The following is a 14,638-nucleotide window of genomic DNA, read 5'->3' as shown; positions in this document are numbered from 1 at the left end:
GATCAGTGTTGAATCTACAACACCTCACCAATGATCTTAGCAGCCTCACGGTAGGTTTGAAGCAGGCGCTCGCACTTCTCACGCTCCTTCTTGACGCCATCATCCTCATAAAGGAGCTCCTCGAAGAGAGACTCCTTGTAGAGCTCGCTAACGAGGCGGTTCTGAACGACGTCCTTACAGTGATTAACGAGGAGGTGCATGACAGCTTTAGGGACCTGGTCGGCGATGGACTCGCGAACAATGTTGAAGTAGGAAGAGATAAGGGCTCGGATAAGCTCCGTCTCCATGGCCTCGCGATCTGTCATAGCTGGCTCCGCGGATTCACCCTGGTGGTGGGGGTTAGTTTCGTGTGAGAAGAGGAGACCGGGCACCTGTAGATCCTCGGAACTTACCATCTGGGATGCCAAGCCGTAGTTCTTCCCTGTTCTATCGTACAAGTCATCCTCGGGGGCCATTGTTGTCGCTGTAGATGGCCGGGCAAACTCCCTCTCCCGACGCACAATAGGGAAGCTAGTCTCCGAGTTTTGGCTGATATGTCGTCCGTTGGGCATATTGGGCATGGCGCCAGGGCTTGGAAGGGGACCGCCGATAGTCTGGCCATCCTTGCCAAAAAAGTAGTTCAAGAAGGAATCTCGGGCACCTCCGAGTCCCTGTTGGTTGAGTCGAGCAGGTGAAGCTGAACGAAGAGTGCCGTTTAAATGCGTCGCGTTCATGGTGGCAGCAAGGCTGGACGTTCCGTTCTCGCGGACTGAAAGAGAAGGTGATATGCTTCGAGGAGGCTTCGTAGCCTTGGTTCTTCCTGACTTAGTCTTTTCAGGCTTATCAAGAGGGCCACTGACACCGTCCTCATTTTCAGGGCCATCACCGTCAGCCTCGAGCTCCTGCAGACGCCGCTTTTCTCGGCGCTCGCGCTCCTCCTGGATAAGCCTTTTCCTTTCTCGCTCCTGCTTTGCACTGACTACGTTACTCATGGCGGCGGCTGCGCCAAGAAAGTTAGGGTGATTAGTATTGATATAGGCGCGCTGGATAGAGATGAGTGATTCGACATATGACGAAGCAGGACCAAGACGCTCGCGGAGCAAGTCTGAGACCGTCTCGATGAGCTTGGCCTGAAGTCGGGGGTATCGTGAAAGCTCGGTGGAGCCACAAGTGTGGCAAATCTTGATCAGCTCTTCATACACAAGTTCAACACAACGTTGACTAGGAATTTCCAGAAGCTTGATCTGAGGCTTGACCAGAAGATCGAAAGCCATTTCCGGCACAAAAAGACTGGGTCGGGGTCCAGTGGAGTTTCGAATAGCGGTCCGGATATCGAGGGCGGAGAGGTTGGATGTAGGGTCGATAGTGTCAAGTGCGCTGCCGAAGACAGAATTGAAAATGTAGTAAATACGAGCGCCGCCACATAACTCCTTGGTGGAAATCTCGGTCGAGGTACCGTCAATGGAAGAGATGAAAGAGTTGGCGAAGCGCGTCATTTGCTGAAGGATGAGAGAACCACGGTGCTCCTTTCCACTGAAATGCATGTCGCCATAACTGGCTAACTCCTGTTGCGTCTGCCCCATGAGAGTGTTGAGTCGAGCTTTGATGTCGGGCAAACGCTCCCGGATATGTCCCATCAGAGTAGTGTTGAGGGTCTTGGCCAAGTAGTGAGTGCCACATCGAATGGAGATGTTACGATAGGCAGGATGGTGCTTGAAAAAGTCAGCCTCGGCCTGGAGAGCATCCTCCATAGGCTTGTTTCCTTGAATATCCTGCTGCGATCGATTGACAACGCCGATGAAGCCAAGCTTTAGAGGATAGACGCGGCCTGAAAGAATATCTAGAGCGTTTGTGCCATGATCCATGAGGTCGACCTTTGTCAAGACACCAATAGTCCTTCGGCCAAGAGGGTCAACATGGCGGGCGAGTTTGAGGGCTTCCGAATTAACGATGTCGACGTTGGCGGGAGACACGGCGAGGATAATACTGTTAGGCTTGGCAATATATTCGGAAATGAGGTTTCGAGTCTGCTTCTCAATATCGGTAGGCTGGTCGCCAATGGGGACCTATAGATTGACTATGGTCAGTAATGTCCAGGGGTAAAATGAAGCTGAGGATCATGGAGATGGAAAGAACAGGAAACTCACCTTGGTTAGTCCCGGCAGATCCACCAGAGTCAAGTTAAGAACATGAGGAGAGTAGATCTTGAGGTTGATAGGTTGTCGGTTGATGCCCTTGTTGTTACCGGCAACTCGGGATGTCTCGTTCTCAATCTCGCGCTTGACATCGCCAAAATCGTTGAACCTGCGGTTGGGTATGTGGTGGAACTCTGCCCACTCGGAACGGCGAGCAGCGCCAGGGGATCGATAAGGATCGCTTGCAGGGTCGGGAGCGTTTTCATCTTCGGTAACGTTGATGAGTTGAAGGATCAGGGGACGACGAGTGCAGATGCCGGCCCCGCGCGGTAAAAAATCTCGGCCGACGATATTCTCAAGGACAGAAGATTTGCCTGCAGATTGGGAACCGACAACAACCTAAGCAACGGTCAGTCAGTGCTAAAGTAGCCAATTCAGGCAGCAAAAACGCATACGATCTGAGGGAGATCCAAAGAGTCACTGCCAATGGTATTGAAAACCAAGTCTTGCAGCTTGTTGACCGTGGTGAGCAGATCCTCGCCAAGAGCAGCCATGATGATAAGAGTCCGATTTTGTGACGAGCGAGTTTGAGATATACCGATGACGGAAACAACAGGACAGGACTGAACTGGACTGGACAGTAGAGTCAAGCGAAGCGTCCGTCACGAAACCCAAGACAAACACAAGGACACGGAGGATGTTTCGAATAATGCGCGCGTTGTCGCTAAATTCAAAATCCGTCGTCAGTTCCGGGAGTTCATGCGGTTCGGTCTGGGAGGCTCAGGCTCAGGCTGAGGATGGCTTTGCTTTGCTTTGCTTCGCTTTGCACAGTGGAGTCGAGAGCACTTTTGGGGTGATTCACGTGTATTTGCATAACGTCCAGCCAACCCCAGGCCAAGGTAATGTGTGTATGGATACCTAGCACCTCGTTTTTAGGCCTTGTAATACCTGGCTCTAGGCCGCTTTACTGGCTCCACCGAAGGTTTCTCGGCTGTGAGGTGCCTCCCCTATACCTACCTACCTAGGTACCTTACTGACCGCTTTCACACCCACTTGGTTTACTCAGGAGTTGCGTTGCAGAGCCCTTGCCACGTCACCAGCCACACCTGGCAGGATGTTCTTATCCACCACTAGGTGCTTTAACGAGGTTCGCCACAAGGCCTGACTTTTCTACTGTGCTAAAGGAAACATGAAGATAGCAATAGATGCACGAGAAATCAGGCAGAAGACCAGTACAGACACGGAATCATGAGTACTTTCGGTAGCCCCGGTCCTTTGCCAACTACAAAGCCAACACCGTGAGTTTGGCATCGTCTACTGAAGAACAATTCACTAAACAGTTGTGTCCTTCTGAGCAGACCACAGCGTGGAAGCTTCCCTCTAGATCATGATGGTGAGTGGGCTACAAGCCAACACATTCAATGGAACAATTTTGACCAAAGTAACTATAGGCGAGTGCAAGACTTACATGGCAAAGTACCTTTCATGTATGAAAAAGGTGCGAGGTCTAAATGACGAAGAATGCCGCGACCTTGCAAAGGCGTATCTATCGTGCAGAATGGACAGGTGAGCCTATAATGCTTTGACTTATGATGCATACACGTAGTCAAATATCTCGGAACAAAGCGGGCTAATAGCAACGGGTATTTTAGAAACTTGATGGCCAGGGACGAATTCAAGAACCTTGGTTTCACAGAATCTCCACCTCCTTCTGCTGTAAAAGCGACGCTAGAGGGTGATAAGGGAGCCAAGGGTTGAAAGAAGAGACTACCTGCTACTGGTGGTTGATACGTTTTCCCCCAAATACCTACCTACTTAGGTATGTAGTTATGGGAATCGACAATTCGAGGAGTTGAGTCTCGTACACGCTGCCTTATAGTTGCATAGGTACCTACCTATGTTGAGGTTAATACGGGCTCTAATTCCTTACTAAGATAGGTAGCATTCGAGCAAATGAGAGCAATACACATCTAACCTCCAGTCCCCGCTTCAACTACTGTATCATAAGAACCTAGCAGATGGCGGTGGACGATTATCCACCATAGAAATTTATAGGAACTGCCATATACTGACTCCCTGCACGTTGCACATCTTCCAACAACAAATATCAACGAGATCGTAAGTTTTCGTATTCCTGTCTCATACTTGGACAGAGGCTTTTGTTGCTGGTGGTGATGCTCTGACGCAACCAAACCAGCCGTCTAACACCGCGTTGCCTGGTCAACCCCAGCCGGCTCGATTTGCGACCACCATTAAAACGAGGTATCGACTACCTACTAACTACTTCATACCTACCTACCTACCCACCTACCCACCTACTACCTATCCTTCATCACTCTCTATACCTTGCCAAGAACCCTCCGTATTCGCCGTCCTGGTCACCTCCTTAAGCCTTTCTCTACCGGACACAATACTTCCTCCATACCGCAGAAATTATCTTTCCCTCATCGTCTGGCAAAGATGCCAGGCACAGCAAGGACGATGGAGCCGAAGCGCAAGGTGACTCCTCCGTCACCTTCTTACATGACAGACGAGCAGTTCGGTATGACACACGGAATTGAGTATGGCCATGAGAGTCCTTGACTAATATCTCCCTCTACTGAATAGCCTCCTACCTCGCAGGTCTTCGGTCAAACAGAGTCGCCCGGCCTGGAGGTGCAAGACCTCAACCAGCCGGTGCCCGTCCAGTTCCTAGCCGCTCAAGTTTGCACCGCCATAGTACGGGCCGATTCACGCCTGATCTTGCTTCTCCTGCCGAGAGCGCACCGCCTGCTCTCGACCGTAAGGACTCGAAAAGTCCTAGCGTTACTGGTGGCAGTCTTGCCTCTAGATACTCTACCATCAGCAGAAAAAGTCCAGATTACTATCCAACTTCAGCTGCAAACCCTTTGAGGCCATCGGATGTTGTTCCCTCAGCCACATACATGGAACGAGGTCAAAGATGGATGGAGAAAGAAGAGGCAAGCTCATTGCGCGATGCAATGGAGGAGATGGACATAAGGAAGAGTACAAAATCGCCTGTTCAGGAGACTCCTGAGGATGATACTCGTCTATACAATGCTGCTCTCGATGAAGCTGCCGAGCTTGTCTGGCAACATCAACATGGCACGCCGTCTCCCCGTCCCGACGGACCCTACCGTTATAAGCCACATCTCAGAAAGAATAGCTACGCCCATGCTCGTACTGCTAGTGTCGGCGGTACGCGATCATGCTCAGGCAGTTCTTCGGATGGTGAAGGCGTCGAACGTGAAAGCAGACCTAACTTGGAGCAGAGGCAGCCAAGCATACAGCCAGATCACAAAAACAAGACATATGGCAGTATTGGTCGTTCAGGCAAGGCTCCAGAGCAGAGACGCCAGGGAAGTCTGAAAAGAAACATCAGCGGGGAAGTTGGTCGTCCCTTTTCTGAAGATCAGATTTGGGAAGAGCCTGAAGTCTCAACTTCTAATAGCATGAGCTTTTCTGGTCGTGCATCACCCGAGAAGCTTGGCAACCGAGATCAGGCAGCTACAAACCGAGTCCGCTTCGAACCTCCACGGGAAGAAGAAGAAAAGACCAAGCCCCTTGAGCGAGTTGAAATACACCGCAATCCTCCCACACGCTCTCGCAATCCTCTCTATACAAGAAACCGCTCCAACGACAGCTCCGTCTCTGTTGATGACAAGGTAGAGAGAAAGAACGGCATGGAAGTTCGGAGTCAGGACATTCGCGCGGCCACGAGCATGCGCTTGAAAGATCGCAGCCCAAACCTCCCGGAACCCACAGCCGTCAGTGACAGTCCGGGACGGCCCATTGTAAGCTTCGACGCCAACTGGAAAGCCCCGGACGAGTCCACTGATACCACCCCAGACCGGTCGCTTCCGGCAACCCCCAGCAGATCCTCCTCCTCCTTCGCCCAGCCGGAGAAACCCATGGCGGTACCTGGTATCGTTGTGGCGGAGGAAAGTTCGCCGATGCCCAGGGCGCCAACGGGAACGAAAATCCCGTCGATCTGCATAGACGAGACATCCCATAGCCCTAGAGGCTCCGTACCTTCGATCAACGTCCCCGATATTGCCATCAATGAGGCTCCGGGTAAGGGAGACAGCATTCCTGCAATCATAGCCCCTGACGACAAACCGAATTCAACCTCCCGTCCGCTTCCTGATCCCATTGTCAGGGGAGCACCCCGTTCTGCACAAAAGCCTCGTGGCCATTGGTCCCCAGCCCCTGGCAGCAATAGGCGAGCTGTCACGATTTGCCATGAATGTGGCATGCCCATTGAAGGGCGTTTTGTGGCCCTAGCGGGAAGCAATGAACGATTCCATCCGCAGTGTTTCAGCTGCTATACTTGTGGTACTAACCTACAGGCGATGGAAATTAGCCATGAGCCTGATCATCTTCGTCAGGAGCGGCTTGATCGCATCAGACGTCGCGCTGCTGGCGAGATACTCGAAGAGGAGCAGGGCAAAACGATGGCCGAAGACGGAGATGAGCGTCTACGATTCTTTTGTCACCTCGATTGGCATGAGCTGTTTGCGCCGCGTTGCAAGCACTGCCAGACCCCTATTCTCGGTGAACACATAGTAGCTCTTGGGGCTCATTGGCACTATGGTCACTTCTTTTGTGCCGAATGTGGTGACCCATTCGAACATGGCATGACACACATTGAGAAGGATGGTTATGCGTGGTGCATCAACTGCCAGACGAAACGCACCGAACGACGAGCTCCGAAGTGCAGGAAATGCCGTACAGCTGTCATCGGACAGTATATCCAAGCGCTAGGCGGAGAGTGGCATGAGCATTGCTTCCGATGCGCCGAGTGTCAGGGCGGTTTCGACGATGGCCAAATCTTCACTAAACATGTGCCTGAAGGCACTATCGTGCTCTGCACTGGATGCCGAGCTATGGAACTCAAAGCGTAATGATGATGATGTGTGTGATTTCGGCGTGCGTGTTTTGATTTCTGCATGCGTTTCTTTCGTGGTTGGTCTGTTTCCCTTCAGGTTTGCCGGTCAGCATATGATTTGTTTTGTGCTTTTGATTTGGTCTTCTTGAGTGTTTCCAGGGGAGCGGCGCTCGAAGCGCTCAACTTGGTCATGTAGATTGTCTCATTGGAACATCTTGGCCATAAGGCAACATAGACACGGCGCGAACTGTGAGTCTGTGATTTCAACTCTAAATGGTCAACACAAACTTCGGTTCCGCCTACTTCGTACATATCAGGTTGTTCCCCCCACATCTGTGTGATCCTGACTCATTGTTATTCTGTAAACGTCACCTTAAGAACAAGATTAGGCAGACGTACTCTCTACGGGGCCAAAACACACGGGTCTTTCGTACCACTGCTGCGGAAGATAAAAGAAAACCATACAGTTTACCACACAGGTCACAGCGGGAATAGAGGGGCATTGGGTTGATTGGGTAGTGTTTTGTCTGTCGTAAATCATTCGTCGACTTGTTGTTTCAGTCTTCCTCTCGTCTGATGTACGCAAAGCCAAAAGTACAACCAGGGTCAATCGAAATCCAGTTCAAGAATATCATTCTTGTGTGTTCATCTCTTTTGAGATCTTCCTCCTGGTAATTATTCCTCAGAATTCTCCCTCTCTATTACTGTGCATATCCGCCAACCTGCTCCTGGTGGACCTCAAGGGTATCGCCATCCTGCATCTCGAGCTGTGTGATGTAACTTGTCAGCATGTGTAATCTCCCCGTAGAGTTTTCAGTGGCGTGCAATTCAAATATGGATATCAAACATCCGTGCCTACAATAGGGAAGCGAAAACGTACCGCATCGGGTGTATCAGTGGGTTGGACTCGCGTGCCGTCGAAAAGAAATCGCACGGAGCTGGTCGCCTTTCCCTGGCGCTCGCAAAATGCTCCCATAAGCTTCTCAAGCTTTGTAGTGCGCTTGATCTTGAAGAAGACCTCGTTGTTGTTGTCGGTAACCTTGATGTTGAGGTGCTCGGAGTTGGCGGGTGCCTGCTCGCCAGGAGTCCCGTTTTCGTTCTCGTTGGACATTTTGAATTGGTTGGGATGGAATCTATGCACTTAATACGAGACAACGTCAGCGCGTGGCTCGAGGTGAAGTGCAGGAGTGAAAGTGTGGCGAGATATCGCAATAATCATAGTGTTACCTTAGCACGATGGTCGTTGATGGCAAGTTTGGCAAGTGGGGGGTGATGATCGCGTTATGCGCGTTTGGCTGACGAGAGGTAGAGCGGCGAGCTACGAGCGTGTTAAAGAAGAGGTGAAGATCGGGCGGCTAGAGTGTGGGTGCGAGGGAAAAAAGATTGAACAGATCAGTTGTTGGTGGGAGGTATAAAAGACTATGGTGGGTGATGAGCCTACTAAGATAGACAAAATAGAAGGCAATCAGCCTTAGACTTGGCTGCTGAGGTCAGTTGCCGCTCGCTCAGGCTTCGTTCAGCACTCATTTGAACATCAAGCCGGCGAAAAGCCCCCGCCAACTTCAAGCGTGTAGGTGGAGCCAAGAGATAAACAACTATCTTTAATTGGCTATCTACAGCTTTGCTCAAACCCTCTGTGCTCGGCCTACCCTATACCAAAGATATTATATTAATCAGTTGCCAGAAGCTATTGAGTATATTTTTACTTCTTTAACTATTAAACACTTATATATTCTTCCTTACTTACTTTATATAAAGCATTAAGCTAGGTATTTATAAAAGTAATTATATTTATTATAAAGAAATATATTTCTCTTTTATATAAGTAGGCTACGTCAGGTAGTTTAAGTTAGCTAGCAATATGACATCAGTCTTGTTTGTCTGATCTATATATATCTCTCACCTTCTTATATTACAGACTAATGTTTATTTATCATTATTACACAAGAGGCAAGATATCTACACAAACATCTATGTCATTACAGCCTGCATGCCTGTTTGATATTGACTGGGTGATAGATCGATCCGCAAATCTACGACGCTGCAAATCATTATATTAAACACGACTATGGTTCGTTTCGTGAAAAACGACAGAGTGAAACGCTCAGGAAAAGCTAATGGATAACCACAGGTTCCGAAAGATGATGTTGAGGCGAAGCCTGCCTGTCACCCACGTGCAGTAAGTTCCAAAGTCAATGATATCAAGTGACCGTTATGATCTGACACACGTGCAGTGTGCAATCCAAAGTATTCACTCCAGATACAAGAATACAAGATGGAGAGAAAATACTGACCCAAATACAACAAGACTGTCTCACCAGCAATGGCTACAACGAGGCCAAGTGCCAAACTGCAATCAAGCGACTTTACGAATGCTGTGAAGCATTTTACGAACGCTACGGCGAAGAAGCGTCTACTGTGAGCTGTCCGAAGCCCAATCTTCTCAAGCTCAAGATGAAGCAACTCCGGGAGGAAGCTAAATGATATGTAACGCTCGTCTTTGATGTGTCCGCCGGTTTGGGAAACGCTGGCAACTTGAATGATGAGCGCCGAATCTCTTCTAGGCGATCGTTGAGCACGCAAGAGGCCTCATGGACCTGAACAAGCATTGAAGGCCTGTTCCGAGACTCTAATACGAATGCCGATGACATTATGATAGAGAAGAAGAAAAAAAAAAACAAATTTGCTGTTTGGTGGAGACGTACTTGAATCAGAACAGTGTTAAGTGCGAATACTCCCGTTCATACACTGTACGATACGCGCGCGTGCAATCGCGGCTGTTTTCCTTTTACAGCGCAAAAGTCTGAGCTTGCTTAAAAGGCAGGTAGTGCCTTGGTAGGTAGGTACCTAGGTACCTAACAAAATAACAGTACGTACCTATTAGGTAGCTCCAACCTTCTAGCGCGCCAGTGCTACTGCAACCAAAACAATTCTTTGATGCTTCTGCCTGAGTATCAAACCTACCTACATAAGCATCGTCGGCAAACTTCATGAGCATAATCCTTCCTTGACGCTCACAAAAGCGATACACGCGACAAAATACCCACCCCCATACTGGGCATGCTTACGGCATTTATCGATCTCTACGTTTGACCTGTCGGCCGAAACCTGCCGAAAAGGGTTGTTTGCTTTCGCGCTGTGTACTAAACCATACACTCGACTTGACAATCCCCAAGACAGGCCAACCTGAGTCACTGAAATGGCACCTGTCGAGGCTGAGAAATTTCTATCTTACGAAGCCGGGCCCGAGGTCGAAGAGTTCGCCAACGCGCTCGACGACTGTCTCTCCCCTCCCCTCTCAAACGAAGAACGACGAGAACGAATTATAGACCTACCAAGAAAATACTATGAGAATGCTCTTCGACGCCTAGCACAGGTCCGACCGCGCATGACGCGCAATGGACAAGACGATGTCGATATGGATGCAGACGATGATGGTACTAATAGCAACCCTGCCTCAGCAGAGCTTGTCAAACGTCTCGAGAGAGAAGCGCAGACATGGGATCTATTGCGCAGGCTCCTTCCACTGAGATATGCTAGTTCTGATGACGGGCAGAGCGCTTCCAAAACCGAACAGAGCTCCGTGGATTCAGGAGACCTGCTTCAGAGTTTCCTTGCTAGTGATTCATCGGCGCGAGAACGTCAAGCAGTCATACAATGGCTCCAGAGCAATGCTTCTTCGGGGCCGGATATCAACGAGCTTGCGCATGAACTCCAGCAAAATGCCGACCGTGGAGATATCATCGCTCACGGCTGGCTTCACACTCGCTCCTCAATCAAGCTTCGGAAGGGCGTAACAGCTTGGCCCCATCTACTGGATCGCCAGTCACCAGCTATTGCAACCTCATTTCATACCTCAGATGGCTCACCTCTGGTGACACAACTGGACCCAGACGCTGCGACTCGCCAGGGACGAAAGCTTGAACCGCAAGATGAGTATTTCGAGCGTGCTATTTGGTTGGGTTGCTGGGAACACCTCCGCCGAGGATCAAGTTTGGAGTCTATTCGTGAATGGTGCCAAGAACGAACCGAAATGTGGCGGGCTATTTCGACCTCTGCGATACTTGTTTCGGCCGACGACAGCCAGGGAGTGACCGACACTAAACCAGCATCACTTGCTCTGTGGCGACGAATGTGCTTCAGCTTGTCTCGATCTGGTGGTTGTGATGACTACGAGCGTGCGGTATATGGTGTTCTATCAGGAGACATCCCGAGCGTCGAGAAAGTTGCCCTGAACTGGGATGATTTTCTTTTCGCGAACTACAATGCATTGCTACGCACACAGCTTGACAACTACATACTTGGACAATGCCCAGCCGACGTTGCTTCAAACCTCACACAATCCTTTCCTTCATTTGACGCTATTCAATTCCACGGTGAGCCAAGTACAGTTGACATGCGCCTAATCCGAGCCCTGGAAGCCAACCCTCAGATCAAAGACGAAGCGAACGAACCCAATAAGGCGTTGCAGGCATCACTAATTTCCAAGGAAATTGGCCAACATCTTTATCAGCAGGGCTTCATCATCTCTTCTGGCGCAAATCACAACGAGTCAGCACTCTACAGATCAGAGCCTAGTAAGCTTGAGGTAAACAAGGAGAGGTTCTTTCTGTCTACGCAACACTACGGCCTGCGTATCGTCGCACATATCTATCTCCTCATCAACCTCTTGGATAAGCTGAACTCGAAGGACGATTCTCTCGCCCCTGCCTATTCCCCCCCTGAAATGAGACGGTCCCAACAGAACCTCATTGCCGGGTACGCGAATTATCTTCGCCTTGCCGAGTTTCATGAGTTAATACCTCTTTACTGTTCGATTTTGGAACCCCCTCGGTCATATGAGGTGCTTAGCTACAACCTCATTCCCGAAAATGAGGCGAGCCGACGTTTACTACAACTGAGACTTATTAAGAAAGCCGGCATCGACGTGCTGGAGTTTGTCAAGACTCAGGCATGGCTTCTGTTCGATGATCTGGGTCCGGCGCAGCATGGATGTCCTGCCAAGGAAGGGTTTAGCATCATTGAGCCTGGCCCACCTACTTCACGCAGCGGTCGTCCTGTGAGGCCCGATTTCTTTGGTGATGATGAAAGATTCGTTGACCAGGCACATGAGAACCTCATCCGATCACTAGAGTGGCTGGTACTGGTGCAAGAAACATGGCCCAACGTGTTGTCTATGGGAACCAAGATCTACAAATTCTTTTTGCGTGAGTTATTTTGCTGTAAGCCATCGGTCGAAAACTGACAACGCCCTAGGCAACATGCACCTCAGCGCTGCTCGTCAGCTGATGAAGCGAGTTCCATTTTCAGAGGTCCTTCATGCAGCTACAGAAGAAAACGGTGATGAGATAGAGTTATACGAAGACATTCCCGAGTTTTGGGCCAGGCAACTTGATCGGAGAGGTATTCGGGACGTGACACCGCAACAAGCACTTTCAGATGCCCGAAATTTCCGCGAGCTGGAGAATCTAGTGCGAGCCCTGGATAGCTTGGAGACAGTCGCGTCGCTAGCCGAGCTTACAAACGAGTACGCCAAAATAGAAAACCCTGGAGCAGGCACGGCCATGATGTTAACGAGAGACAGGGACCAAAAGAAAAACCGAGAGTTCTGGAATGCTATTGGTGATGAAGTCAAGAACACAAAAGAAAACATGCAGCCTCTTCTCAAGAACTGGCTCCTGGTGGGCATCGAGGGTAAGTGAGCCCCTATCACCAGGCCACATCTCAGTGCTGACACACAAATTAGAAGGTGATCAAGAACTACAAGATCTCCGTCAAGCCTATCTACCCGAAACAGTTCTAGCATACGTTGGCACGCTGCACTTTGCTGGCACTGGCTTGTCTCGAGACAACCTCCTGGAGTGTATGGAGCTTGCTTCCATCGTTGCAGAGCGCGATTCGGATCTGTCGGTTGCATTCTTAGAAGCTGGAAGAATGAAGGAGCTGGTGGAAGTATTTGCTGCTAGCAGCAAGGCATTAGCCATCAGCACTGGCGAAAAGAGAACCGCGAGCACTGGCAGCAAGAAGCTGCGAGAGATGGGTTGGTCTCGGGATCTGTGGTCTGTCAGGCCATGAAAGCTTTCCTTCCATTCTGTCATCACTCTCATCTGTCGACTGATTGTCGAGTTGTTATTTCTTAAGCTGGGCGTCGACTCCGGCAAGTACGCATGGATCTATCATTCTCAGTTGGTGAAGACGGGCATGAATTGTAAAACAATAGGGGTGTTGGTCGGAATCAGTACATAAGAGGAATCGAGTCAATGAAGAAACATTCTAGATCTCAATAAGTCAATCGAGGCAATGAGAATAGAAAGCTCAGATGATAAGATGACGTATTTGGCTTGTAATATTCCACTTTCTTTACTCTGTAATGTTCTGATTATTCTGAGATTGATAATACCTGAAACGTAGGGACTAGACCTATGACATAATCTGTCAGAAGCTCCCCACTTTAGACCTGCATCTTCCAACTCCAATTCAACGGGAATGGAAGTTTACCTACCTAAGGTAACTCCTTATCGCATTTACTCCTAACCAAGGTACTTCCCAATTGCAAAGAGAACAGCGGAGTGACACCTGCAATGGCAAGCTTCGCAACTGAAATGCAGGGCGCAACTCCTCCTGTTCTTCCCCCCAAGCCTGGCAGCCATGAGACGAGTCGCATTGCGACACCGACCTCATCAGGCGTGCCTCCACCATCCGAAGGCCGAATCCCTTCCAACACTGTAAACCACGCACCAGCATCAATTCCCGATCCAGGCGACCAATGGCTTCCTCAGATTCTACAGGACAAGTCGTATGTAATAACCCAGTCGCAAGAGTGCACTACTAAATTCTGTGGCAAGAAAACAAGACCTGGCTGAACTGCTTGGTAACCCAACTCTCCTCAACGCATTAACGCACTCTCCTGAATCCATTCACCCTTCCCTGCTTGTGTCGCATCAAGCTCTATCCGCCGCCCTCAACGAAAACATCGACCTAGCTGGCCAACTCACGGACATGGAAGCTCGGCTATCCCATCAACGCGCATCGACACAGGCACAACTTCTCTCAACACACACACTCGAGCGACAATGGCGCCAGAAGCAGTCTGACATGGATCACGCGCTGGCGCCTTTCTCACCAGCAGCGTTATACCAGCAGCTGGGACAGGGCGTCCAGGAGCAGGCATCGGTGTGCGAGGCTATGGAGGAGAGTTTCCTCGACGGAGAGGGAGAAGGGGTATCGGCGACGGAGAGGGAGGTTACTGATTGGGTGCGTAAATACAGAGAGGCTAAAGTCCAGTACTATTTGAGACAAGAGCGGAAAGAGAGATGGGACGAGGGACGTGTCGGTGGATGGAGATGAAGAGTTGACATTGTATTTTTGAACTTTCAGGTATTCGATCTTACCTGGTATAGATCACCAGCGCTTACGAATCACGACACAGAATCACACGCTGAACATTTTCTTCAGCCCTGTAGACGATTACCCGAGATCCGTCTCCTTTGAGCTTATACATCGATTTATAGCACGGCAAACTGTTACATGCGATATAGCTGGGAAGGATATGCCGTTGAATGCTTCCCACTATAACCAACGCTCGCTTATCCAACACGGGTATCTATGTTACTGACTTTGAAAGCCGTACAAACTT

The 14,638-nt window shown here is 49.9% G+C and overlaps 7 protein-coding genes across 7 annotated transcripts; 5 read left to right on the top strand and 2 right to left on the bottom strand.

The window, feature by feature from the left end:
- Positions 1–14: 14 nt before the first annotated feature.
- FMAN_00601 (putative dynamin-related GTPase DNM1) lies at positions 15–2,668 on the bottom strand (the record flags this gene model as incomplete). Its single annotated transcript, XM_041832063.1, has 4 exons — positions 15–326; positions 393–2,045; positions 2,127–2,513; positions 2,570–2,668. The coding sequence occupies 4 exons, from the start codon at positions 2,666–2,668 to the stop codon at positions 15–17; spliced, it is 2,451 nt and encodes an 816-aa protein (XP_041675932.1).
- Positions 2,669–3,362: 694 nt separating this feature from the next.
- Positions 3,363–3,872, top strand: FMAN_00600 (uncharacterized protein; the record flags this gene model as incomplete). Its single annotated transcript, XM_041831952.1, has 4 exons — positions 3,363–3,412; positions 3,473–3,507; positions 3,566–3,680; positions 3,767–3,872. The coding sequence occupies 4 exons, from the start codon at positions 3,363–3,365 to the stop codon at positions 3,870–3,872; spliced, it is 306 nt and encodes a 101-aa protein (XP_041675931.1).
- A 702-nt stretch (positions 3,873–4,574) lies between these two features.
- On the top strand, positions 4,575–7,018 carry FMAN_00599 (uncharacterized protein; the record flags this gene model as incomplete). The annotated part of the gene is made up of 2 exons (XM_041831841.1): positions 4,575–4,656; positions 4,737–7,018. 2 exons carry the CDS (start codon positions 4,575–4,577, stop codon positions 7,016–7,018), a joined length of 2,364 nt encoding a protein of 787 aa, XP_041675930.1.
- A 685-nt stretch (positions 7,019–7,703) lies between these two features.
- On the bottom strand, positions 7,704–8,113 carry FMAN_00598 (uncharacterized protein; the record flags this gene model as incomplete). Its single annotated transcript, XM_041831730.1, has 2 exons — positions 7,704–7,769; positions 7,883–8,113. 2 exons carry the CDS (start codon positions 8,111–8,113, stop codon positions 7,704–7,706), a joined length of 297 nt encoding a protein of 98 aa, XP_041675929.1.
- A 957-nt stretch (positions 8,114–9,070) lies between these two features.
- On the top strand, positions 9,071–9,486 carry FMAN_00597 (uncharacterized protein; the record flags this gene model as incomplete). The annotated part of the gene is made up of 4 exons (XM_041831619.1): positions 9,071–9,073; positions 9,134–9,181; positions 9,237–9,249; positions 9,311–9,486. 4 exons carry the CDS (start codon positions 9,071–9,073, stop codon positions 9,484–9,486), a joined length of 240 nt encoding a protein of 79 aa, XP_041675928.1.
- A 715-nt stretch (positions 9,487–10,201) lies between these two features.
- FMAN_00596 (uncharacterized protein) lies at positions 10,202–13,077 on the top strand (the record flags this gene model as incomplete). Its single annotated transcript, XM_041831508.1, has 4 exons — positions 10,202–12,209; positions 12,259–12,529; positions 12,587–12,696; positions 12,749–13,077. 4 exons carry the CDS (start codon positions 10,202–10,204, stop codon positions 13,075–13,077), a joined length of 2,718 nt encoding a protein of 905 aa, XP_041675927.1.
- A 506-nt stretch (positions 13,078–13,583) lies between these two features.
- Positions 13,584–14,349, top strand: FMAN_00595 (uncharacterized protein; the record flags this gene model as incomplete). Its single annotated transcript, XM_041831397.1, has 2 exons — positions 13,584–13,798; positions 13,848–14,349. The coding sequence occupies 2 exons, from the start codon at positions 13,584–13,586 to the stop codon at positions 14,347–14,349; spliced, it is 717 nt and encodes a 238-aa protein (XP_041675926.1).
- Between the last annotated feature and the right edge of the window lie 289 nt (positions 14,350–14,638).

The sequence above is a fragment of the Fusarium mangiferae genome (assembly GCF_900044065.1).
Source record: "Fusarium mangiferae strain MRC7560 genome assembly, contig: FMAN_scaffold001, whole genome shotgun sequence".
Classification (NCBI taxonomy): domain Eukaryota; kingdom Fungi; phylum Ascomycota; class Sordariomycetes; order Hypocreales; family Nectriaceae; genus Fusarium; species Fusarium mangiferae.
Note: the sequence above shows the minus strand (reverse complement) of the source record. Positions and strands in the feature narration are given on the sequence as shown.